We start from the raw sequence: 27,507 nt of genomic DNA, 5'->3' as shown, positions 1-27,507 counted from the left end.
GCTTTTATTTAGATTAGATTAAATTAGAAGCCTTTATTGTCATCAAACTTTGTATAACTAAATTACATCGATTATTTGGGGACGGGAAAACGTGGAAGGTATGAAATAATACTATCATAGAAAGACAATTTACATGAAAAAGAAAATATTTTTAATAGTTTACAAATTGTATTTTGCTACCCCGCATGAAACTCTATGCCCCCAATGTTCCTCCGTTGAATGGTGGGATGCACTATGATCTGGCAACCCTAGTTTTTTATATTTGCAATTAAAGTGGAGGTGTGCTTTACAAGAATAAAACTAAATTGTTTAATAAAAAATCCCGGAATTCTTGTATGGACTACGAACGTCTCTGGCAAAGCAAATTCACCCCTCTAACGAATGACAGCAAAACGTTTTCGGCTAAACGTTAATATACTGTATAAGGAAAATTAACAAAACTACTTTAAACTAAAGTGCACGCCGACCGCGATGACAGACAATCGCGTAGCGGTTAGCAGCTCCGTGAATGCTGCTTGTCAAAGGGGCGGAGTCAATTTGAATAAGCGAGTTGAGTGAGGATTGGTGGATAGAGTGACGGACGGGAGGAAGTGCGCACGCGCACTTTTCACTATGGCTGTTGTTGAAGATAGTTTAAAATCTTAGGGCATGCGCACTTCGAGTTCGGATTCAGAGAATACGCCATATTGGAATAGTGTAGAGTATTAACAGTTTCTAGTATATAGAATTAGAGAATTTTTTTTCGGGTTGGTCGTTTTAGCGCTTATGTTGCAATGATACGATTTATAGGTAACTTTTTCTAAAAAAAAAAAAAAATTAAAATAAAAAATAAGAAGTTCTCTGGCGGAGTGTTATAAGGACGGCAGGGAAATTAAACGTGTGGATTTTAACGGGAAAACGGGGATTCAGTGGAAAAGGTTTGTTAAGATCACTGAAGTTGAATGGATCCGAGGGTAGCTTGGATTCAGCCAGAGCAGAAAGGACCAGCGAATGCATTGTGGATGCAGATCTGGGAGACCTCTCAGGGAGTTAGGAGCAACTCCGGCCACCACCACCATCACTACCATCATTTATGTGTCAACGCGCCGGCTGTGGACTGTAATCTTTTGAAACATGTAGCCGCTGTGGCTTCCAAGAACACGCGCAGCAACAGCAGCAATCTCGGACATGTTGCCAATGCAAATAACAGCAGCAAGAATATTCCTGTTCCTTCAAGTCTAACGAATAGCAGCAGCAACGGACAGAGTAATCCTGCGTACCCCTCCTGTAACGGGGCGAAGGTAGGTGGGGGAGAAGGGAAGAGGCTGCAAAAGACACCCTCCGTGTCGTCGTCGTCCTCGGTCGAGTCCGGCACGGAAAGCCCAGTGAACTCGTCCTCATCGGGAAGGACTAACAAGACCGTGGACGGCAGTCTGTTTTTCGGTTTCAGTGAAAACTTGCACAACGCGAACAACCACGGCGCCCATCAGCATCACCATCCGCACGAGCTGAACCATGGTCGCCACGGTTTTCACGGCGTTACGCCGAGCAATCACGGCCATCATCCAGGCCGCAGGAAAAGTGATAATAAGGCGAGCACCTACGGCATCAATTACTTGCTGTCCAGCTGCAGCAATGGGAACTATGAGATCTGCTCCGGGACACCATGGAAAACCAAAAAGTACAGTCCGGGCGTGAACGGGTAAGCCTGGGCAGCCTTTTTTTGGGGGGGTGGCATGGAGGGGTCGTGCATATTGAGTCTGGTTGTTTAAGGGTGAGGGTATAAGGATGTCAAATGTGTGGCGTGCGCAGGTAAGTTTTTTGCTTGCTTGTTAAAAATGTGTATTTTAGAGGGTTATATATCCATAAGTTGAAAATCGGGGGTCTAAAGACCACTAGCAAATCGCACTCTTTTAAAACTTTACTGATGAGACATTTTGCAAGCGATGAAGACAGCCGAGCACCATCAGCCTGTTTAAGATTTTTGTTTTCTTTAAGAGGGGGCGGCATCCTACTTTTATTTTATTTTTTGCATAGAGATGACAGTACACGCATAACGCAGCCTCACGCGAAATTGAAAAAGCCAAATCTTATGGCACAGCAGCCATCGAAATGCCTGACGGGCCCATCCCCTTCTCTTAAAATTCAAATATGTAAATCTTTATTAACTATGTTACTCATTTTTATGAGTCATAAACCAAAGGGGGTGTGGTCGAGGCCGCTCTTAAGCCAGGTGGGTGTGTACACATGTGTCAGGCCTGCAGATTTGAGTGCTATCCTCCGTTTGGTTCAGACTTCACGTGCCGATCGCCGTTAAAGTGGGCATCTGACGAGCACCGTTTAAAGTTTACACCGCTAGGAGCTGTGATACGAATGCCTATACGCTAATAGGAGAGGGTCTCTCTCTTTTTTTTTTGATTATCTTAAACTTTCTGAAAAGCACCATCAATCACGACTGCTGTTAATTTTGTGCACCTCATAACAATAAAAGAGCTGTTCAAAATCTTTTGTGCATGTGGATCATTTTCGAAATTTAAAAAAAACCCTCATTCATGCCGTACCACTAACACCGACGTCAGACTCGGTGTTCCCCCAAGGAGTCACGGACCCAAAAAAAAAAGCAAAAGGGTCCTGTTTGTGCGCATGCCACTGAGTCTGCGCAGCCCAGCCGACTTGACCAATTTCTTTTCTAACTAGCTGAGTTTCCCATTTTTGATGGGTAGATTAATACTTCAAAACTGTAGAAGAATAAACCGCATTTGAATTCTTTTTGATTAATTGATTGATTCTTTATCTGTCACGTGGTTATGCAAGTTACATGTAGTGAAATGTGCTCTGAATTGGCCGTAGGACACTGCAATAAAAAACATTAAATATAAAAGACATTTAAAAAGGGTAGAACTAAGGTGATGCAATATATAAAAAAGAAAGCGTATATTCCAAATAAGAATTACAATTCTAAACAGCGTGCAAATGTACTAGAATAGAAAATCTGTGTACTGTAAAGTGCAGTGTGCTAGTGTCCTGATTAATGTTAAGAGATTTAAATGACATTGTGGCAGCTGAAATACAGTAAGGTAGAGAGTTCAGTTTATGTTATAATGAAAAGTTGAACAAGTTTGTGGTGGCATGTCCAGTTTAAGAAGCCTTTAAAATGCATATCAATATTAAATTTACAGAAAGGATAAATTCAAATACTAAATATACCGTTATTTATATAAAAGTTATCGGAGGTGAATAAATGTCAGATTTCAAGCGGTTGCTTCTTTATGAACAAACATCCTTTTGTATTTCCTGGACCCCACTTTCTGACCGCCCCAAAAGGCCATGGAGAAAGAAAATCCAAACCCCCACCAACCAGGGTATTAATAAAGTATATCAAATCAAAAGTATAAAAGCAAAGACCTGTTAGTCATTACCTGTGAGTAGGCAACACAAAGCTGGCCACGAGAGAAACAATCTGCTCCCAAATCAACGGCTGCAATTTTCAGCGTCTGACCTTGTGATTTATTTCTGATCATAGCCAAGCAGACACGAATAACAAATTGTACGACGTTTAAAAGGGAATAGAAAATTATTTGCAAGAGGGGGCATTCTTGGGATGTAAAGATATAACCAGTTCTGTCGCCTGTTGATATTTCAGTGTCTGTGAAATGCCCGTGAGGAGCTATGACTTGTTGGTGTTTCGCTGTTATTGGCCTTCAGAATCCTTCATCAGACACTTTCTTCTGGCATTGGCAGATCTTGGATTTTAAATTTATCTTTCTAGAAGACATATTATTTAGAGATAGATAGATACTTTATTAAATCCCAAGGGGAAATTCACATACTCCAGCATCAGCATACTGATAAAAACAATATAAAATTAAAGAGTGATAAAAATGCAGGTATAAACAGACAATAACTTTGTATAATGTTAACGTTTACCTCCCCGGATGGAATTGAAGAGTCGCATAGTGTGGGGTCTCCTCAGTCTGTCAGTGGAGCAGGACGGTGACAGCAGTCTGTCGCTGAAGCTGCTCCTCTGTCTGGAGATGATCCTGTTCAGTGGATGCAGTGGATTCTCCATGATTGATAGGAGCCTGCTCAGCGCTCGGATGTCAAACTGTCCAGCTCTGTGCCAACAATAGAGCCTGCCTTCATCACCAGTTTGTCCAGGCGTAAGGCGTCCCTCTTCTTTATGCTGCCTCCCCAGCACACCTCCGTGTAGAAGAGGGCGCTCGCCACAACCATCTGATAGAACATCTGCAGCATCTTATTGCAGATGTTGAAGACACCAACCTTGTAAGTAAGTATAGTCGGCTCTGACCTCTCTTGTACAGAGCATCAGTATTGGCAGTCCAGTCCAATTTATCATCCAGCTGCACTCCCAGGTATTTATAGGTCTGCACCCTCTGCACAGTCACCTCTGATGATCACGGGGTCCATGAGGGTCCTGGTCATCCTAAAATCCACCACCAGCTCCTTGGTTTTGCTGGTGTTCAGGTGTAGGTGGTTTGAGTCGCACCATTTAACAAAGTCCTTGATTAGCTTCCTGTACTCCTCCTCCTGCCTACTCCTGATGCAGCCCACTATAGCAGTGTCATCAGTGAACTTTTGCACGTGGCAGGACTCCGAGTTGTATTGGAAGTCCGATGTGTGTTGGCTGAACAGGACTGGAGAAAGTACAGTCCCCTGCGGTACTCCTGTGCTGCTGACCACAATGTCAGACCTGCACTTCCCAAGATGCACATACTGAGGTCTGTCTGTAAGATAGTCCACGATCCATGCCGCCAGGTATGAGTCTACTCCCATCTCTGTTAGCTTGTCCCTAAGGAGCAGAGGTTGGATGGTGTTGAAGGCGCTAGAGAAGTCCAAAAACATAATTCTTACAGCACCACTGCCTCTGTCCAAGTGGGACAGGGATCGGTGTAGCATATAGATGATGGCATTCTCCGCTCCCACCTTCTCCTGGTAGGCGAACTGCAGGGGGTCGAGGGCATGGCGGACCTGTGGCCTCAGGTGGTGAAGCAGCAGCCGCTCCATGGTCTTCATCACATGTGACATCAGATCGACAGGCCGGAAGTCATTCAGCTCACTAGGACGTGATACCTTTGGGACTGGGGTGATACAAGATGTTTTCCAAAGCCTCGGGACTCTCCCCTGTACCAGGCTCAGGTTTTATGGAAATAAATAAAAAAGGAAAGGAAATAGAAGTATCAAAACATACTGATTTTAGTCCATAGAATGTGAGTAGATTCAACTGGGTGTGCCCTTAACAAAAACATTTAACTGTCAAAAAGTGTGTGAGTTTGACCCCGGGTGGTAATACCAATGTAATGCATACACTGCCTTTTCAAGTAGGTGTACCTTTCATTTATCCCTATACTTTTATGACATTCTGTTTCAATGCATCCTTGATTTGGGACTGTAAATGTGAGAAAATAATGCGTCACATGGCAAGATTTCTCAAAGGAGCTGCCAACAAGCCCCTCTTCACGTTCACTCGACTGGCACCAGAAAAAAGTAGCCTATACTGTAACAGGGACCAAGATGAGTATGCGTACCTAATTTTCACGAAAACCGATCGAGCCATTCTCGAGTGATGCCTGGACATTCAGACAGACGGACATTCTTAACTTTATATAGATTAGTGAAACCAGTTAATTACTCACAATTAATTATGAGTGTGGGTCATCCGATAAAGCTGTGAAAAATACATATTTTATTTCGTTATTTAATGTACCTCTCTGACAATAAAGGAACAACAACATTTATGTATATAGCACATTTTCATACAAAAAGTAGCTCAAAGTGCTTTACATAATGAAGAATACAAAAATAAAAGACACAGAAAACAAAATAAGTCCATATTAATTAACATAAAATAAGAGTAAGGTCCAATGGCCAGGGTGGACAGAAAAAACAAAAAAAAAAAAACTCCAGACGGCTGGAGAACAAAATAAAATCTGTAGGGATTCCAGACCATGAGACCGCCCAGTCCCCTCTGGGCATTCTACCTTACATAAATGAAACAGTCGTCTTTGTATTTAGGGTTCTCCCGGAAGGGCTTGATGATGATGATGGTCACGTAGACTTCTGCCTTTTAATCCATCCATCATTGTTGGAGCATCATGATGCTTTGAGTAGGTGGAGGTGGCGCAGGCCGGAAACCGGAAACAGAAGAGAGAGTAGGGGTCAGTACGGATTGAAAGCCACCATGAATAATTATTATGATGAATTGAACATACAGAGTATCAGGATTAAGTTAAAGTGAAGATATGAAAAGGCCATGTTAAAGTAATGTGTTTTCAGCAGTGTTGTAAAGTGCTCCACTGTATCAGCCTGGCGAATTCCTATTGGCAGGCTATTCCAGATTTTAGGTGCATAACAGCAGAAGGCCGCCCGCCTCACCACTTCTTTTAAGTTTTGTTCTTGGAATTCTAAGGAGACACTCATTTGAGGATCTGAGGTTACAATTTGGAATATAAGGTGTCAGACATTCCGATATATAAGATGAGGTGAGATTATTTAAGGCTTTGTAAACCATAAGCAGAATTTTAAAGTCAATCCTGAATGACACAGGCAACCAGTGTAGTGACACTAAGACTGGGGTGATGTGTTTGGATTTTCTTTTCCTAGTTAGGATTCTAGCAGCTCCATTCTGCACTCGTTGCAAGTGATTTATATCTTTTTTGGGTAGTCCTGAGAGGAGTGCGTTACAGTAATCTAGTCGACTGAAAACAAAAGCGTGAACTAATTTCTCAGCATCTTTCAATGATATAAGAGGTCTAACGTTTGCTATGTTTCTTAAGTGAAAAAATGCTATCCTAGTGATCTGATTAATATGCGATTTAAAATTCAGGTTACAGTCAACAGTTACCCCTAAGGAAGTTCACTTTGAAATCAAGTTTGAATTGCAACATAGCGGACACCTATAACTACTGCCTCATTTGACACAGTGTAGTGTATAAAGCACGCTGTATTGTGTTACAGGCGGGATGTGTTTCACAGCTTGAAATTACCCTTCAAGGGTCGATTTATTTAGCGACATTAACAGCCTGTCCCATCACAAGGTTCTTTGACCCAAGGTGACCCAAATGTTGGCTGCTAGACTCCCCTAGATTGATTACCAGTTTTAAAAGGAAATGAAATCGGCAATCGCTTTAGTGATTTGGGGACCGTTTGATTGCAAGTTTCAGTTATGCACCCAATCAATGGAACATTTTGCTCCTGCATGCTGGGAAATTAAAACAACTATCATAGGTTCAGTTACAATAAGCAGATGAAAACTTGTTAAACACCACATACTCCATTAAGAAAACCCAGAAATATGGACAAGTTTGTCAAGTGCCCCATAGTATCACCTACTCTAAAGCCTTTAAAATCCATTTCAAACTGGCAACTTTCATCCCACTAAACTAAGTAGAAAAGTTGAAATAACAGTAGACATGTTACATGCAATTTTAGAACAGATGATCCACCTGAAGCTTTGTAGGTTTGGGCCTGTTCAGTACTCGGATGGGAGACCATCTAGGAAAAGCTTAGGTTGCTGCTGGCAGAGGTGTTAGAGAGACCAACAGGGGGCACCTACCCTGTGGTCTCTGTGTGGATCCGCTGTAAAAAAGTTTGAGGAGGGTTTGATTGCAGATTTCAGTTCTGCACCCAATCAAAGAGACATGTTACTCCTGCATGCTGGGAAATTAAAACAACTATCATAGGTTCAGTTACAACAAGCAGAAGACAACTTGTTAAACACCACTTACTCCATTAAGAAAACCCACAAATATGGACACATTTGTCAAATGCCCCATAGTATCACCTACTCTAAACTCCTTCATCCCAAAAAATTAAACTAAATAGAAAAGTTAAAATAACAGTAGCCATGCCACGTACACTTTTAGAACAGGTGATCCACCTGAAGCTTTGTATGTTTTGGGCCCGTTCTGTACTCGGATGGGAGAATATCTAGGAAAAGCTTAGGTTGCTGCGGGCAGAGGTGTTGGAGAGACCAACAGGGGGCACCTACCCTGTGGTATCAGTGACCCGACATTTGCACGATAGATATAAGAGCGCCAACAAAATAACGGCCATTAAAAACGGCGTCAAAATCGTGCCGACAAAATCGCGAAAGTTTCATTAAATATGAATTACTAGTTTAAAGCATATATAATAATGTTTATTTTAGAAGTCAATATCATGAGACACGGCACGCAGATAGTCCTTAAGATCACGCCCTGCATATGTAGGAAGAATTGCAGCAAGACGTCTTGATAGTTGAGCGTATTTAGACTTACTTGCTGGCTGCCAGACTGCTGGTAATTCCGCTTTGTATACGACGCGTTATGCCAACCCTCGACTGAGTTATTTGTTCGCGGCATGCCATCAGCAACACGTTCTCGCATGTTCCACATGGTGATAGGAATCAACGGGTTGCCTCGTCGATTGCGTCTCAATCGACCAACGTAATTGTCCTCTCAGTAATCATAAACATTCTGGAGATTGTCGGGTCTACTCTCGCTCAGTTCATCGAACGCGGACCCAACATCTTCTGGAGGAACGAAACTCAGTTATAACCTAGCACATAATGTGTACATAATGCGCACGTACGTGTCCCACTCTCTTGGCCTCTCTCGTGATTTTGTCGGCGCGCATTTGTCGAAAACCAGTTAGCGAGTTTGTCGCCGCTCATTTGTCCGTCACGGTTTTGTCGGCGCTCATATGTCTATCGTGCTTTTGTCGGTGAACCGTGTGGATCCGCTGTAAAAAAAGTTTGGGGAGGGTTTGATTGCAGATTTCAGTTCTGCACCCAATCAAAGGGACATTTTACTCCTGCATGCTGGGATATTAAAACAACTATCATAGGTTCAGTTACAATAAGCAGAAGACAACTTGTTAAACACCACCTACTCCATTAAGAAAGCCCAGAAATATGGACAAGTTTGTCAAGTGCCCCATGGTATCGCCTACTCTAAACTCCTTCAAATTTGTTTCAAACTGGCAACATCTATCCCAAAAAATTTAACTAAGTAGAAAAGTTAAAATAACAGTAGCCATGCCACGTGCACTTTAGAACAGATGATCTACCTGAAGAATTGTAGGTTTGGGCCCGTTCAGTACTCGAATGGGAGACCATCTAGAAAAAGCTTAGGTTGCTGCTGGCAGAGGCGTTAGAGAGACCAACGGGGGCACCTACCCTGTGGTCTGTGTGTGGACCCCAGGGACCCCGTGCTGTAAAAATGTCACCGTCCTTCGGGTGAGATGTCAAAACTGAGTTCTAGACTCTCTGTGGTCATGAAAGATTGTAAAGATTAAGGAGTACCCCGATATTCGGGTTGAATTGCCCACCACTTTCTGGTCATTCTACCCCCTGAACCTTCTCCCGTCCCTATTTGGTAATCTCTCTCACCTTTTCACCACCTAATATTTAATATATGGAAAGCATACCGATGTAAAATGGCTGCCATGGTTGAAGTGGCTCACCAGTTTCTGTGTAAAAGCGCTCCGAGTAATTAGAAAAGCAATCTATAAATGTAAAGAATTATTATTCATGTACAACCCCGTTTTTTTCTGAGGTATAGAATTACTTTAAATGTGAGGCGTAGCATGCAGCGGTCGTTGTGCATTATCTGTGGTGTACCAAACAAAAGCATAGAGCCTCCAGCTATAAAGACATTTCAGAACAAACTTACAGAAGTAAATTGTTCAAAGTTTTTTTAAATAGAAAAAAAAAAATGAAAACCTTGATATTTCACAAAAAAGAAATTCTAGCGTATTTGTCCAACAAGCCAGCAGGCAGTCGGAGCATCATCTTGTTGCAAATTGAACTGCCAAATTATAAGAAAGCGCACACAATTGCAGAACAGCTCGTCCTGCCTTGTGCAATAGATACGGGCACCAAAAAACTAGAAGAGTCGTCCACCTGAAGACTAAAATGTATTCCTTTCTGCACTCGCTTCACTTACCCCTGCTTTCGACAAATCTCTGAAAATCGGCGCAGGGTACTCATTAAACAGACAAATGGACACTAAATTTGATTCGCTATTAAACACCCGTGGGTTGAGTTAATTTTGGATAACTACCTTGTGAATTTTATCTGTTATGTACACTGTAGTTACGAGTTGTGATCAAAAAGTACGGTGAATGTTGATGCAGAGCACCATCCAAGAGTAACGCAAAACAATTCAATGCCGGTTCTGACAACGTCCATCCTAGAGCCGCATTTGTGAGACGTTTCAACTTGTTTGATACCGTCAGTCGTTTGTGAGCCACTGTTGAGTTCAAGTGTGTTTTTTCAAGTTTGTCAATAATAATGGATATCGAGCAACATATTAAGGTGAAATTTTGTTTCAAATTGCAAAAAGCTCAGGAAACCCATCATATGTTAAAATCGGTTTATGGTGACACTGCACCGACAATTAAGACCATTTACAAGTGGTTTGATCGATTTCGTAATGGATCTGACTCGGTTAAAGACGAGAAAAGATCAGGACGTCCTTCAGCATCAATAACCAAGGAAAATGTTGAAATGGTTGCATTCTTCATCATGACAACACTCCTTGTCACACATCCCTTCTAGTACGACAATTTCTGTCGAATAAAAACATTACCCTGCGTCCACATCCATCTTATTCGACTTCTGGCTGTTCGGTAAATTGAAAATGACCATGAAAGGCAAACGGTTGCAGTCCATTGAGGACTTCCAGGCTGCCACAACAGCCCAACTAAAGACACTCTCGAAAGAAAACTTCCAGAACTGCTTCGCAAAGTGGCAGGAGTGTTGGGATAAGTTTGTTCAAAGTGGAGGAGAGTATTTTGAGGGGGACTAGTAGTTGTAAATCTTTTACTGCAATAAACGTTTCTTTTTTTAAAACATTCACCGTATTTTTTGATCACACCTCGTAAATAAATATGTATTTACAGTTGTTTATGTGTGACATTCAAGGGAAGAATGGCTAGTTTACATTAAAATGACTGCTAATAAAGAGCCGTCGTCACTGAGCAAAATGGATAAACTTGGGTCCCAAGGCCTAGTCCTTTACAGGACTAACAAGGTTACAATGCAGTATCATATTTAACAGTTTTACTACAAAAACACCCAAAGCAAATGCAAGAAATGCACTATTGGTACATACCCAATGACAGAAATTTTATTTTGCTGTTTTCTGAACTTGCCTATTCCTTTTTCAAGGCTGTATGATCCTTGGATGGGGTGTCACAAAGGAATAATTGCCGCCTACCACATTACCTGGTCACTTATTCCAGGTCTCTGTGGTTCTCTGTGTGAAGAAAAACTTCCTAATGTTTGTGCAAAATTTACTCTTAACAAGTGTCCAACAGTGTCCCCGTGTTGTTCTTGAACGGCGTCCCCGTGTTGTTCTTGAACTCATTTTAAAGTCGCAGTGTTGATCTACTGGACTAATTCCCATTGTAATTTGAAACACTTCACTCAGGTCTCCTCTTAATCTCCTTTTTCTCACACTGAGCAGGCTCAGCTCTTTTAATCTTTCCTCGGAACTTATTCCCTGAAATCGCTCTTCTCAGGACTTTTTCTTGTGCTGCTATGTCTTTTTGGTAGCCTGTAGACTAAGACTGCACACTGTACTCCACATAAGGTCTAACCTGTGCATTTTAAAGCTTGAACAATTATAGTAATTGAACCTATTTAGACTCACTTAGGTATATACTGTAGTGGTTATGTTTTTCTGTAGTGAACCTGGTGCCAAGACCTGGCATAAGTGAATGTCCAACAGGTTGACACCTAGTACTTTATCCTTATATATAATTTGATACTATCCGTACATATGGTGTTCACGTCAATACCTCGACTCAATACAAGTTAGAACCATGCAATGGGACTCTGCCCCTGTAGTTAGAACATAACGTGGCAAACGCAGACGCAGTATTGCATGATTGGCTAAGAATGTTCGAATGCTTCAGTGATGCCGCTGGACGGCCAAGTGTAGTAAGTCGGTGTTGGTTCGAGTAGATAGCAATAAGTTAGTTTGGTTTTTGGAACGTTGGTTTGGTGGGATGTACTTTCCAGGACTAATATCGTCGACTGACTTAAACCCTTCGACAGCTCCGGAACCGTAAGTACAGTAGAGTCTCGCTTATCATACCTTTGCTTATCCAACATTCCGTATTATCCGATGTCCCACTGCAAAAAAAAAGCAAAACAAAAAAAAATATGCATCAATCGGCAACAAGAACTGCAAGTTGCGAGCGTGAGTGTAGTCTATTTTTTGTTGCTCTCGACTCTGCCGCAGCTAATTACAGTGGTTTGCGAGCATAATTCATTTTGGAAATGTGCATGCAGTCCAAAGCACTCGTACAGTATAGCAATACAAATTTCCCCATAAGAAATAATGGAAACTCGGATGATTCGTTCCACAACCCAAAACTATTTATATAAAAATGATTAATACAAAATATAAAGTAAAAATACATAAAGCAAATTAACCTGCACTTTACCTTTGAAAAGAATCATGGCTGGTGTGAGTGAGTTTCTAAACTCTTGTGGGATTCCACCCAATGGGACGACACACGGAAGAGCGTCCGCAGGCTCCAAGCGCTGTAGCAGTTCACCATAAAAGCGAATCTGAAAAGATTGTGGACATGCTACAAGCACCTGCCATTGATGGGTGATACAAGGAACAAGGAACATTATAAATGCGCTGGGCTCAGTATTACTTTCCCCCCCGACCCTGCCTGAGTGCTATGTCTGTGTGTAGGAGAATGGCAGATCCCGCTACAATAAATAACCGCGCTGTTGCTGTTTCAAGCTTAATAAAGCTGGTGTTGCTAAAAGTACTGAGACTCCAATTCGAGTTTTCGGGTGCAAGACGGGGACTCACACGTCACAGCACAAACACACACACACACACACACACACACACACACGCAGTCACAATGCTGTAGTAAACCGTATACGCTCGTACGGATGTTGACTATATTAGTGGTGGAGTTAAGGGTAGAAACTGCAATTAATTACATTGAGCAACAAGAAGAAGCTACAGGAATCGACATAATGATCGATCAATCAATCAATCAACATTTATTTATATAGCACATATTCATACAAAAAAATGTAGCTCAAAGTGCTTTACAAAATTAATGGAAAAATAGAAGACACAATAAAAGATAAACATAAGTCAACATTAATTAACATAGAATAAGAGTAAGGTCCGATGGCCAGGGTGGACAGAAAAACAAAAAAAAACTCCAAAGGCTGGAGAAAAAAATAAAATCTGTAGGGGTTCCAGACCAAGAGACCGCCCAGTCCCCTCTGGGTTGATGCTGCAAAGATGGTGAGACTTCACAGAGAAGAAACGGCACTCTTCAGGAAAGCAGACTACGATCAAAAATGTCTTTAAATCATCACAGGACTGAACTTTTTAAGTACACTACATACTGTATTTAATGTCAGACAATTCTGTAACTGTATTCATTTTTTCAGTTAATTTATTCTGTTGTTTTGTTGTAAAACATGATTATGAAGTTCATAATGTGTAAAATTATAACATAGTTTGACGTTTAATAGGTTTTTACTTAACACCTGCCATTATCCAACATTTTTGCTTATCCGACGTTCGGCCGGCCCGTTTATGTCGGATAAGCGAGACTCTATTGTAATTCAGAACATATCGCCATTTGTTTGGTACATCGAAATCTATCTTTGGGAAGTTCGGTTTTGGCATCCGTCCTTCTGACATCTATTGGCAAACTGAGTAATGACAGCTGGGTATTAACAACGGTCATTGTTTAAATTTTAGAAGATCTCAGATCTAACATGACCACGCCAACTTAATTATTACTCTGATTCTGATTAGAGTCGTAAAATACGGTTTGTTTTGAAAATTTGTTTGCCAGAAAAAATCAAATGAGGTGCGCCAAAGATCGGAGTTCACGTCTCGATGCCCCGTTTAAACAGGAAGCTCTTCATTACATCGGCTGAAAAGGTCTATTGTAAGCACAAATCAGTGCCATGATAGCAAAATAATTTCAAGGATTTAAAAAAAAACAATTCTTTGCAGAGAAAGTATGGATTTCACAAACGCAGAATTTGTAGCCCGATTCGATTGGGCTCCCAGTCGTTAGTTTTTCCGAAGAAAGAAATGTATAGCATCTTACAGAAACTCGAGAAATATTATATAAATCACAAATAACCTCTATCAATCGCACAAGATTTACAAAAAAAAAAAAAATCAAAACTTGTGACTTCGCTAGAAGAATGGTCCTAGTGAGTCTTTGTAAAGATCGTATTTTATTTTGACACCACTGTACAGCACTGGTTAAAATTGCCTTTTGATCTTCTTTAGTGATGTGACACATTTTGACATCTGCCTTTCCCATTTATAACTCTCTATGAGATATTGTCCCTACTGTTTAGATTAAATCACTCACTCTCTGGCAGTTATTGGCAAGGTGAAATTTGAACATTTGTTATACCCATTTATACTTCTGACCAATTGTATCCCTTCTAATGGATTAAATTGCCTTGTGACCAAACTGTTTGAAAATCTGGCACTTATTTATATTTGCTGTGCTCCACCATGCCCATGCCAATGAAGGTCCCCAACACTGCTGTACGGCTTTAACTCTCTAGTGAATTGTTTTGGCTGTGTGTCACTTGTTTAACATTTGCTAAGCCTTATTGCATCTCTACCAAGTACAGCCTATCTTTAAAAATTTTGGCAGTGTGATGTATTAGTCATGTTGGAAATATGTGTTTCAGTCTACGCAGCTTGGATTGGACATTGTCATATCTAACAATTGCAGCCTAAGGAATTTTCAGTCCTGTCTCACTGCAATAGGAGGCTTCATCTACAGTAGCTTGGCCCTGCTCTTGACCGGGAAGGATTGCCTTATCTGCGGACCTCACTTTTTCTCTTGGTAGCAATGGCAGTTACTTTACCAAAGGGAGAGACTAGTATCTTGCATTTACTGGGCATTTCCAGTTATTCTGTGCCTATATAATCAGAAAGTGATATGACAAAAATGTACATCGTCATTTAGGATGTCACTATAAAGGGTTTTTGTTGTTAAGGTCCGCAAAATTTCACAATGCTTGACACCTGTTTGATACCACTTCAAGAAGAGAATCCCATTCAGTTTATTGAAACTACCTTCATTATTCAAGTGAGCGATATAGTGTGTTAGTATTACTTAAAATCAATACTGAAAATGAAAATTCAAATATATCGGTGATATTGAATCAGTAAATGTCAGGATGATACAGCCATACCACATGCACTTCAGAAGACATCATCCAGTTGAAATTAACCATGTTCACATTTGGATAGGAGACCATCTAGGAAAAGCTTGGGTTTTGGATGGAAGAGGTGTTGGATGAGGCCAATGGGGGTGCATACCCTGTGGTCTGAATGTGGATCCCAATGCCCAGGTACAATGATTGGGACACTGTGCTGTAAAAATGGTGCTGTTCTTTAGATGAGACACGACACAGAGGTCCCGACTCTCTAGGGTCATGAAATTTCCCTGGGCATACTTTGTAAGGAGTAGGGTGTATCCCGATGTCCAGGCTAAATTGCCCACCACAGCCTAGTCATTCTGGCCCCCTGATCATCCCCTTTCTCTAATTGTCTCTCTCAATTCTAAATTGTTCCTAATGTGTGTGTGTGTGTGTGTGCGTACGCGCCCTGCAGTGGGCTGGCGCCCTTCCCAGGGTTTGTTTCTTGCCTTGCGCCCTATGCTGGTTGGGGTTGGCTCCAGCAGACCCCCGTGACCCTGTGTTAGGATATAGCGGGTTGGACAGTGGATGGATGGATGGATGGAAAAATAACTGCGTCGTTGTTAGCCCAGCAGCATTGGGTGTAAGGTTTAGAAGCACACCTTAGTACGCCGGTCCTTTGCAAAGCTCAGTCGCACAGACAAGTAGAAAAGAATGTGCTGCGTGCAATCCAGTTAAACAAACCTATAAATAAAGAGACCGTTTAGTTTTAAACCAGCTGTTTGGTATAAATACAGGTAGTCCCCAAGTTACTAACATCCGACTTACGACTTGTGAACGGGGCCGCAGCTGCTCCTTCATCTGTCTGGGGGACGCGATGCAACAACAACATTTATTTCTATAGCACATTTTCATACAAAAAGTAGCTCAAAGTGCTTTACATAATGTAGAATAGAAAAATAAAAGACAGTAAGAAAAATAAAATAAGTCAACATTAATTAACATCGAATAAGAGTAAGGTCAAATGGCCAGGGGGGACAGAAAAAACAAAACTCCAGACGGCTGGAGAAAAAAATAAAATCTGTAGGGATTCCAGACCATGAGACCGCCTAGTCCCCTCTGGGCATCCTCGGTAACTGCCGCTCCATCATCTTCAGCCTGAGGACGCTGCAAGCAGTGGCTGGATGGGGCATTTCACTGCTCATACAGTGTAGTCTCCCTTGGGCGGCAGCTCTGGTTGATTCTCAGTGGGCGGTTGGGTGCGTGGCAAGCGGTGACCCAGGGCCACAGCTACCGCTCGTGTGCAGGACGGAGGCTTGATGGAGCGTTTCACTGCCCGCCCACCACACAGCCTTGCAGTGTCCCTCGAATGGCTTCCCCGTTCGTTCTCGTTGGGCGGCTGGTGAGGCTGCAAGCAGCGACCCGGTTGTGACTGAACGGAGACCATTTAGGGTGAATGGGGCGGCGGGGGGGGGCAGCATTGTAGTGTGCCGTGGGTGGCTGCCTGTTGAATTGGGGTGGTGGTGGTGGTGTGCAATTCGCTACCCGCCTTTGGCTGCTCCCTATTCATTCTCGATGGGCAGACGCTGCAGGCAGCATACTGTATGCAAGTGGAAGTGACTTTGTGGTGGGCGGGTGGTGAAACGCCCCACACCGCCCCTGTTCATTTTCGATAGCAAGCCTGTTTGTACTGCTACGCACATAGCAGGAAGTTGTCTCTCGTCAGTACATCAGACATGTTGACGACGGGTGCCTTCCTGCTGTGATAGCGTGTACAGTGCTGTGCAGAAGAGCTCATCTTAACCTTTTGTCTTTACCCTTCAAGAATGTCTCTGAAACACAAATCTGATGCAAGTGCTGGCGATACAGTAAAGAAGAGAAAAACCATCACCATTGAAAATAAAGTAGAAATAATAAAAAGGTCAGAAAGGAGTGAAACTCCATCATTCATTGGCAGAGCACTTGGTTACAGTCGGTCAACAATAGCATTTATTAAAATAATGTGCCTGTTCCGACTTACATACAAATTCAACTTAAGAACAAACCTACAGTCTGTATCTCGTACATAACCCGGGGACTGACTGTATGTTGAAACCGTGTGATTGGTTGATGCAGCGGCCAATGTTCGTACCACATACCATCAGTGACTCAGGTCGAAGATGTTAGAAGGTGTGTGGATGTTTTCTTCACAGCACATGAAAGACTAAACGTATTCAGAAAACACTAGAAGGTTATCACAGGCTCTGAGCTTCTTTTCGGATTTACAGCATCTGCTGCCGATGATGATGATGATGTTGATGTTCGTACAGTTTAATGATGTTAGACTGCTCTGACAAGGGCGAATTCCATTCGTGGATTTGTGTGTGTAAATGGAGTTTTTTGTCTTAACCGGGTAATTGGGCTTGTCCCGGTTTTGTGTTTGCATGTAAACGCACTGACTGAGAAACTGCATTATATTCTCCAATGTATCATTAAAATATATCATATACTGTATGTGCTTTCACTACGTTTGTCACATTCTAGTGACATGTGAGTTAGCCTTGAAAAACCAAATGACTAACACAAATGTAGCTGTTAAGTTCATTGTGATGTTTTTCATTACCTAGAACTGTGTGTGTCTGCGATGCATTTCTGTAAACACGCTATATGTCGTATTACTAGAGAGACGTGCTTTGACGCATTTAAACATTTAAATACAGTTTATTTTGGTATTATCAAATGAAGCCGCTCATTTCATCACAGTTGTATGTACTCAAGTCAAACAGCTGCTTTGTTTTCAACTTGCCTTGATCTTTACTTGCTGCAACTGTTAACGCTGCCACTGTGCGATTTCATCTCACATTACACAGTGCAATGATGTATAGAAGTGCTCAAGATTTTCCCCCATAACCCTTTTCTGTGCGGCAGTTAAAAAATGGATGGATCCCTGGACAGTCGTATAGACGTGCATAATGCAATCAAGAGAATGAATGCGAAGTCTCCATTCCTTTTTTGGCCTTTGTAGGACGATTAATATCAACATCAACAAGTTAAACAATTATAACTCGCATTTCATCTTTGTGCACTCAAAGCACCCATGAGTCTTTGTGCAGACTCCTTTATGGATTAAAAACTTCAAAATAATGAAATCTTTTTTGTGTGTTTTGAATTTTTTTTTCCTTTAAATGATTCTGTTAGTCATGCACTTCAATTTTTCCCAGACATGAATTCTGCAGTCCTTCTTATTGAGATGTGTAGGACTTTGAACCATTTTAATGTGTAGTTTTTACTTTTATCGCTCATAATTGTGCCTTCTGAAGTAATATGTCTAATTGCAGATACTCATCAGTGCAGAACCGAATTTCATTCGGGACTACTGATGTCGCTGCGTTTATCCAAAGTTACCAAAGTTCTGCAGATTTTACTTTGCTTCATAGGATGTTTCAAACACCCGTGTGTCTCGTGATCAGATAATCTCACAGGCAAGTATCTTCATTTAACAAGTTTAGTAAAAATTTCAAGGCAGAAGTGTTCACACAAAATGGAGAAATAACTGAAATAGCCAAGAAAAGGATAGTTCTTGTTTTAGAAACGTTCTGCTTAAGGTTTATAAATTTTGTTTCATTCCTCTAAATTTGGTCATACAGTGATAGTCGAGGCACATTAGGCACAGTCAGAAAACTGTATGCCGTCTCCTATTTGCAAATGTAGCTAATAGTCCATGCTAGCAATAAGACTAATTCCTAACTGCCTTAATTAACACTTATAGCAAGAAAGTTCTATCTGTAGAGCAATCTGACATTAATTTACAGGGGGTAAAAGGCTATGCCATGTTCTAGGTAGCTATAAGAAACTAATGTTCTATAGAAATAAATTCATACTAGCAAAACGTGCTTGCAAAAATTTTGCAAGAATTAAAGGGTTAATGAAATGGTGATAAGGGAGAGAAGAGCATCACACGTTACAGCAAGAAAGAAGATTAAGTAGTGACTTGTGAGACGACTCAATATTAGAATAGTCACATGATTAGTACGTTATTATAGTCACTTACGTCAGCATGAATATTTACAACTAGCCGAAGCCCACCGTAGCATACGGCGTGTAAGAATAGGAACGGAAAACAGTGAGAAAGGAATTCAGTATAATAAAGGCTTAGAAAACCACCGTCGCAGTATAACGAAAAGAGCAAGGAGCGAAACCAATGCCAATGGTCGAAAGAGTACCTTCCTGTAGCAGGCTACGGAAAACATAGACATGTATAGATAGACGCCACATTCACTGTGTTGCCCAGTTGACACGATAAGTCAGCACGTCCGCCCTATTACGAGTGGTAAAAGTGCCTTTTAAACTAATACAGGTAAACGTGGAAACCGAGTTTTCTGATGAAAAAACAATAATGTTTTAAACAGTATCGTTTACATACAACAGATTTTGGCGAATTGTTTACATGCAATTATTTATATCCATTTATACACTAAATGTATCTAAATGTGCGTATCTCATGGTCTTAGATTTGTCTCTGTCTTGCGTGCGCTCTCTATCTTGCTTGCCCTTATGGCGCTTTTCCACTGCATAGTACGGCACAGCACGGTTCAGTACAGCTCACCTTGGTTCGGCTCAGTTCGACTCGGTTCGCGTTTCGACTGCAGTTTAGTACCGCTTTAGAGTGGGCGGGATTATTCACGTGTCGTTATAGTTGCGCGCCTCTACTTCCGTGACATCATCGTAAACGCGCCACAAACAAACACAACAATGGAGCCGTGAGCGCCCAAGAGCTTAGCGACCTCCTGAAAAACTTTTCATTCGCGTCCCCATCCAGCTCTCGCTGGATCCGCTCCTCGGCTACCAACGATAGGAACGTCTGTACTTCCTCAATAGACCACGAAACAGCCATTTTTGGTTAAAACAAAATGGTGTGTCCGAACCTTCGCTGGCTGTGCTAAAAATCTAGCGGGTCTGTTGTGTCTCGTGTCGCAAGTTCAGTGACGCAGTAATGACGATTTTCTCTGGCCAACCAGTGACCAGCAGAGTTTACACGTCACGTTTTGTTAACGGTTCGGCGCTTGGAACCTCGGCTGAGGTGGTACTAAAAAAAGGACCAGGTACCAGGTACTGTTCCCAGTGGAAAACCCCCCAAAAGTGAGCTGAACTGAACCGTGTCGTGCCGTACTATGCAGTGGAAAAGCGCCTTAAGTTAGAGTTGGCGGGCGGGGCTCTGTTGAGCGTATCCCATAGTCTTAGAGAGAGTTGGCAGGCGGGGCTCTGTCTTGCGTGCCCTTAGTGAATTTTATATATATATATATATATATATATATATATATATATATATATATATAGATATATATAGATATATATAGATAGATAGATAGATAGATATATACAGATATATATATAGATATATAGATAGATATATAGATATATAGATATATACAGATATATATATAGATATATAGATATATATATAGATATATATATATATATAGAGATATATATATATATAGATATATAGATCTATATAGATATATATAGATATAGATATATATATAGATATAGATATATATAGATGCAAAGAGTGACATGTACAGGTTGATAGAACATATTGGATAAGAAGGGAAATGCAGGGCACATGCAAGTCAGTATGTGTGAAGTGTGGCCTTCTGGTAATGTAATATACCGACGTCCGGAATAATTGTCAGAAAATGCAGTTTGTTACATAAACGTTATTGTCAGTGAAAATATTCCTCTATGGGAATCCTGCAAGTACCTGTAGTAAAAATATCTAATACAGTTATATTTTTAGATTTTTAATATCGACTTGAAACCAAAGTATTGGTTCTTCTAATGTCTTTATTCCTGGCATGACTAAAGCTGCTCTTGCTTTTAAGTTGCGCTAAAGCAGTCCTATAGTTTCACCACTGTGAGCCATTTTCTTGCGTATTATTGGATATTCCCAAGTAATTTGCATAGTTGCAGACATGCATAAGTGCAATAATACCGACTTTCTTTTGGTAATAATGATCCTGTTAAGCTTCTACCATGTTCCGAATTATGGTATCTCCTTAGTACCTAAATATCCATTTTAGTGTGGTCCCTAGATTACAGAAACTAATTAGGTGTAATTACAAAATATGCATTACCAGTTTAATTATGTAATACTTGCTTCTTTCCAAAACTTATGGTGTATGACACACAGCAACAAATCATAAACTTAGTACAAAAATTTTAAAAAAGGAAAAGATTACTAAGCAGCAGTTTTTATTATAGCTATTATTGGCGGCCTTCAGCTCAGTCCCGAGCCATGGCGACTTGATGGATGAACGATCTGTAAGAAAATTGATCATTTTCAAGTCTAGATAGGTCCACCAGGGTCTGCTCCGCTGTCATTGTGATTGTGTCGAGCCATTGAGTTGCTGGTCTTCCTCTTCACCTTGTTCCTTCTGTTCTTCTGACCATGATATCCTTCTCCAGTGATCGCTCTCTTCGTATAATATGTCCAAAGTAGGTAAGTCGTAGCTTGATGATCCTTGATACGAGTGACATGTCTGGCTTGATTTGTTCCAAAATTTATTTGTTCGTCGTTCTGGCCATGCATGGTTTTGATAATAACCTTCTCCAGCACCACATTTCGAAGGCGTCCGTTCTTCTTCTATTTTGCTTCTTTATCGTTCAGGTTTCGCATCCGTATGTTACCAAAGAAAGGACCAAACTAACCAGTTTTAAATTCATCTTTATCTACTTCCAGTTAAAAGTGCAAGCTGCTGCAAAGGACAAAATTAAAAGGTCCAAGTTCCTTAAAGTAGCTTTTCTTGCCATTTGTCTAGTTGCACTTCTCTTTTTTTTTTAGTTTATTATTCCAGTTTCTTTAAGGTAAAGGCTAATATACCAATCCCCTCTCATTTACTGGTACAACCAGCTTCCGCTCGCTGCTCTTTGTTTACACTGCAGGACAATTGCTTGCAAAAGGGGAAAAATAAAATGAAAAAGATGTGCGCTGGCTCAACTACTGTAATACATTGCATAAAGGAGCACTGCAGCTATATTACTATAAAGCTTAGAAAACTTAGGAAAGCAGGGGCTGAAAAAGTTGGGTTTTCCTGATCGGTTCTTTTTTTATTTTGGTGAAAATCAGACAATTTAGATTGGCGGCCAATTGATTGGAGCATCCCTACTACTTTCAGTGAGCTGCTCCTTCCACCAGGAGGCATGGACTATCTGTAAAAACGCTTCCGAAATGCTGTTTTTTGTTTTCTTTTAACAGTGTTTTTATAGATGTTTCCATTGACTTCAATGGAAAAAGTGTTTGTCCGAAAACGCTCAAAAGCCATTGCGTGTCACAGCATTCTAAACCACTGAAACGCCTAGGTGTGAATATTGCCATTTAAATTAATGACACATAACTTTTCCAGCTGTTTAACATCATTCTGGGCTAGCATTAAACTTTAGAAGAACACATCAGTATGAATAGACCCTTACTATTTTGTTTCTTGTTTTAATACATTTTACTGATCTGTAACCTTAACACCAGCAAGACCAAGGAGCTGGTGGTGGATTTTAGGAGGCCCAGGCCCCTCATGGACCCTGTGATCATCAGAGGTGACTGTGTGCAGAGGGTGCAGACCTTTAAATATCTGGGAGTGCAGCTGGATGACAAATTGGACTGGACTGCCAATACTGATACTCTATGTAAGAAAGGTCAGAGCAGACTATACTTTCTGAGAAGGTTGGCATCCTTCAACATCTGCAGTAAGATGCTGCAGATGTTCTACCAGACGGTTGTGGCGAGTGCCCTCTTCTACGCGGTGGTGTGCTGGGGTGGCAGCATAAAGATGAAGGACGCCTCACGCCTGGACAAACTTGTTAAGAAGGCAGGCTCTATTGTAGGAGTAAAGTTGGATAGTTTAACATCTGTGGCAGAGCGACGGGCATTAAGCAAACTCCTGTCAATCATGAAGAATCCACTGAACAGTGTCATCTCCAGACAGAGGAGTAGCTTCATTGACAGACTGAGGAGATCGTTCAACCCACACTATGCAACTCTTCAATTCCACCCGGGGCAGTAAATGCTAACATTAATTTTATTTTAATTTTTTTCATTTTTATTACTATTTAATTTAATATTGTTTCTTTGTATCAGTATACTGCTGCTGGATTATGTGAATTTCCCCTTGGGATTAATAAAGTATCTATCTCTCTATCACTCCTATCTATCTATCTATCTATCTATCTATCTATCTATCTATCTATCTATCTATCTATCTATCTATCTATCTATCTATCTATCTATCTATCTATCTATCTATCTATCTATCTATCTATCTATCTATCTATCTATCTATCAATCAATCATTAACTGGTGAGGCTGGGGTAGTTTTTCTTGTTAAAGGTTGAATGGAAATCTTGAACTTGGGTTTCCGACCCCAATTTATATAAAACAAAATCGTGGTCATCCATTGTAATTGAGGCTATGTGAATCTGGGCTCCCCCTGGATTTAGAGTGCCAGGTTTAAGTTATTGCTGGCAGCAGCCAACTTGACTTAATGCAAATTAATTTTTCCTTTTGTGAAAGGTTGGGAGAAGCATAGACTTAATTGCCGTTTGGGGAAGGCAGATATGTTATATTACATTTTATGTTGGGTAAATCATGTGGCATACCTAATGATCAATACCCTCCATTTTCTCACATACTCATTGGGTTCATGCTCCTGGGTACCTGCTGTCTGCCCCGGGAACAGAGTGTGCAAAGTTTGAAATGACCATAGACAAGACACCAGCCCCTCACAGGGTACAGTCGTATTGAAACAATATAGAGTTGCTGTTTTTCCTAACATGGAGATGTTTGGGATGTGGGAGGAAAAGAGAAGTACCTGCAATTACCATCTTCACTGTATACTTTAACCATTATTTTTCAGACTGATTCTGCATACAGGGGCTGCAAAGAGTGGCATCTTTAGCTGGCATTGGTTGTTATCTGTTGTTGACGAGTAGTGGTAAGGCATCATTGTTTGGCAAGTTGGCAGTGAGGCTTTTTTCTTCATACCCGTACAGCCATACGGTATTTCCAAGATTAATAACCACTTTTTCATTTTTCCGTTGCCAAGCCCAAATTCTGCATTTCAGTCACTTGTTGCCAAGTATGGTTGTTTTCTGTGTTTGGTTTTCTCCGTCTCTTGTTTAACCTTCTTTGCGTAGTGGACATGCATAAGGAATTGAATAGAAGGTGACATAAATAAGACGGAGGAAGCGGGGTGAAGGTTGAAACATCGATGGCAGATCACCTACCAGATTTACATTTGTTGCAGATGGGAGAGGTGAAACAACTTCATTTTAAAATTCATTTACCGGAAATGGTTTGGGTGTGATCTCGGGATGACCTTTCTTTAGTGACCCTGGCATTTGCAAGAAGGGTTGGAGAGATCCAGCAGAAATGCAAGAGAGGGCAGTTGCAGAGGGCAAGCTGTGACAGTTGCAGTTTAATCAATCTCTCTGTGTAACTGGGATGTAGAGGCAGCAGACATAAAACGGCAATGCCAAGGATATAATTAGCACATCAGTAAGTGACAAACTACTAGTCAAGCCCTTAGCATGCATAAAGTGCCCTGATTCTAGAGTCATAAATTGCTGTGGCATCTGCTAATTCCAAATAATTACCCTGGACAAGGGACGTGGAGTTGTGGAGGTGTTATTTTGGGAAAACCATTCGCTTCTTATAGAATTTATTGTTGTGCTGTGATTACTACCGAGGATTTGTTACTGTCTTGTGTGATGGGCATTTTGTTGGGTGGGGAACAAAAATTTAGAAGATTGCTTTTTTTTTTAATAAATACATTAAGCCCGTTACAATAACGGGCACTAGAACAGTAGAGCATAAACATTAGCAGGACCAGTCTATATTAAATGGCAAGGACCTTGACCTCATTCTGTTTCTTCTCTTAATTTTTTTTTGTCAGAAATATTTTTGCAAGAAGCCTAAAGTAAAATATTAATAAAAACAAAATAGAAACATATATGACAATACAGTAAGTATAAGTAATATTGCCTTAGTGTAAACTTCTGTAATACACAATATCTGAAGAAGATATTTAGGAAAAAGTTTCTATTTTTTTACCTCATGAAATTTTTCTATAAAATTTCATTACAGACAACATTTCTTGTAAATATTCTGTCTGAGTTTGGCAAGAGTTTGTCTTGTTCAGGACCATCTACAACCTTGACAACAACATCTGGGTAACTTCTAACTCTTGATAATGCCACATATAACTGACCGTGGCTGAATACTGGCTCTGGCAAGTAAATGGCAACTTTTTCTAAGGTTTGCTCTTCTGAGTCTCTCTCTCTTTTAGCGTTTTTCTGACGCTCATTTTCTTTTTTTTCAATCGATCTATTTGTTCGGTTTTTTTTTGTTTATTTTTTTTGTCTTTCAGCCTTTCTTTTGTTGATGATTACTTGTTTAGCTGACCGTTCTTCCAGGAGATGTTACTTATATAGGATTTGATTGTCTGTGTCTTTTTTGTCCTACTTGACGTGTCCTTTTTTTTTTTTGGGTGGCATGTTGTTAGTAGATATGTCTGTAATATTTTCTCTTACAGTAATACTGGCTTGTATGTGGCTGTAATATGCGTCAGTGTATTGTGTGCCTTTCAATTTCTCTCGCAGTAATACTGGTTTGTATTTCTGTAAAATGCCTGTAATTTTCTCTGACAGCAATACTGGCTTTGATGTCCGTAATATGACTTTAATTTTCTGTCACAAAAGTGGGCAATCCGCAGAGTCACCCCAGCAACTGATGTAATGTGTGGCGTGCAGTTGATAATCGTGCCCGTGGCATCTCCCCAGCAAGTACTGTGCATTTCCCCAGCAAGTGTTTTAATCTGTGCTGGCGTGTAGCTGATTATTGTATGTGTGGCGTCTCCCCAGCAACGGATTTTATGTGCGCGGCCGCAACTACCTAACCAGCACTCTCCCAGCAATGATGTCTTTTATTTGCTTATCATGCGCTGCCATTCACTGTGTGCCCAGCTTCCAGTGTGTGTGCTTTATTTGCTTATTATGCGCTGCCCCGGATAGGCCATTCACTGTGTGCCCAGCTTCGAGTGTGTGTGCGACCAAGGTGCCGTGCTCTCTCGGTGAGATGTGCCGGCCCCGCACATGCGCACTTCACTAGAAGACGCACACAAGGCTTTTATTGAAGAGGATGTGCAAGGTTTTTTTTTTTTTTTTTAATAAAGTTTTTACCCCTTTAAGACCTACTTGCAGAGTGCTTTGCGTAGGACTCTGGTAACTCTGGATTAGCAGGTACATATTTGAAGCGAGGCTTTCAAGCTGCCGATAGAAGAGCTGCATTCTGTTTTGATGTTGTGCTGCAGTATTTCTTTAAAGCCTACATTTCAGTTATATAATTATTTCTTCATTTCAAATCCACGGGCGGCACGTTGGATCAGTGGATAGCGCTGCTGCCTTGCAGTTAGGAGACCCAGGTTCGCTTCCCGGGTTCTCCCTGTGTGGAGTTTGCATGTTCTCCCCGTGTCTGCGTGGGTTTCCTTTGGGTACTCCGGTTTCCTCCTACAGTCCAAAGACATGCATGTTAGGTGCATTGGCGATTCTAAATTGGCCCTAGTGTGTGTTTGGTGTGTGTGTGTGCGCACCCTGCGGTGGGCTGGTGTCCTGCCCAGGGGTTCGTTACCTGCCTTGCGCCCTCTGTTGGCTGGGATTGGCCCCAGCAGACCCCCGTTAACCCTGTAGTTAGGATATAGCGGGTTGGATAATGGATGGATGGATGGATTTCAAATCCACTGTGGTGGTGTGTAGAGCCAAAATTATGAAAACTGTGTCACTGTCCAAATTCTTATGTATTACTAACTGTAACTTGACACTGTTTTTGCATAATAGCTTGCATAATATGTAACTTTGTTTTCTTATAACTCACTTTTTTCATTGCTTGTGATGTTGTAAGTTGAAATGAGAGTTTTGATTTTATAAACTTGTCTCAGTTTGATTGGGTGAGAGCTGAAACAGCAAAGGAATCAATCAATCAACATTTATTTATATAGCACATATTCATACAAAAAAATGTAGCTCAAAGTGCTTTACAAAATGAATAGAAAAATAGAAGACACAATAAAAAATAAACATAAGTCAACATTAATTAACATAGAATAAGTAAGGTCCGATGGCCAGGGTGGACAGAAAAAACAAAAAAAACTCCAAGGCTGGAGAAAAAATAATCCATCTATACTGTAGAACTTTGGCTTGGGAGCACAACATAACACACTTGAAGTGAGGGTACGGGACGAATCTGTCATGATTGTCATCCCCTGCTGAATTTAAATTCTGAATCCATCATCTTAAGACTTGTAAATTGGGGACTTCATGCAGACAGT

The 27,507-nt window shown here is 41.0% G+C and overlaps 1 protein-coding gene across 1 annotated transcript in view; it reads left to right on the top strand.

Annotated features, from left to right (window-relative positions):
* The first annotated feature begins 578 nt into the window (after positions 1-578).
* tent4a (terminal nucleotidyltransferase 4A) overlaps positions 579-27,507 on the top strand; it is a 96,441-nt gene continuing 69,512 nt past the window's right edge. Inside the window, exon 1 of the mRNA XM_039736909.1 lies at positions 579-1,681. Within this exon, the coding sequence (XP_039592843.1) occupies positions 942-1,681 (740 nt within the window). The 5' untranslated portion in view covers positions 579-941. The remainder of the gene's footprint in view (positions 1,682-27,507) is intronic.

The sequence above is a fragment of the Polypterus senegalus genome, chromosome 15 (genome assembly GCF_016835505.1).
Source record: "Polypterus senegalus isolate Bchr_013 chromosome 15, ASM1683550v1, whole genome shotgun sequence".
Lineage (NCBI taxonomy): Eukaryota > Metazoa > Chordata > Cladistia > Polypteriformes > Polypteridae > Polypterus > Polypterus senegalus.
This window is presented reverse-complemented; position numbering and strand designations above follow the sequence as displayed.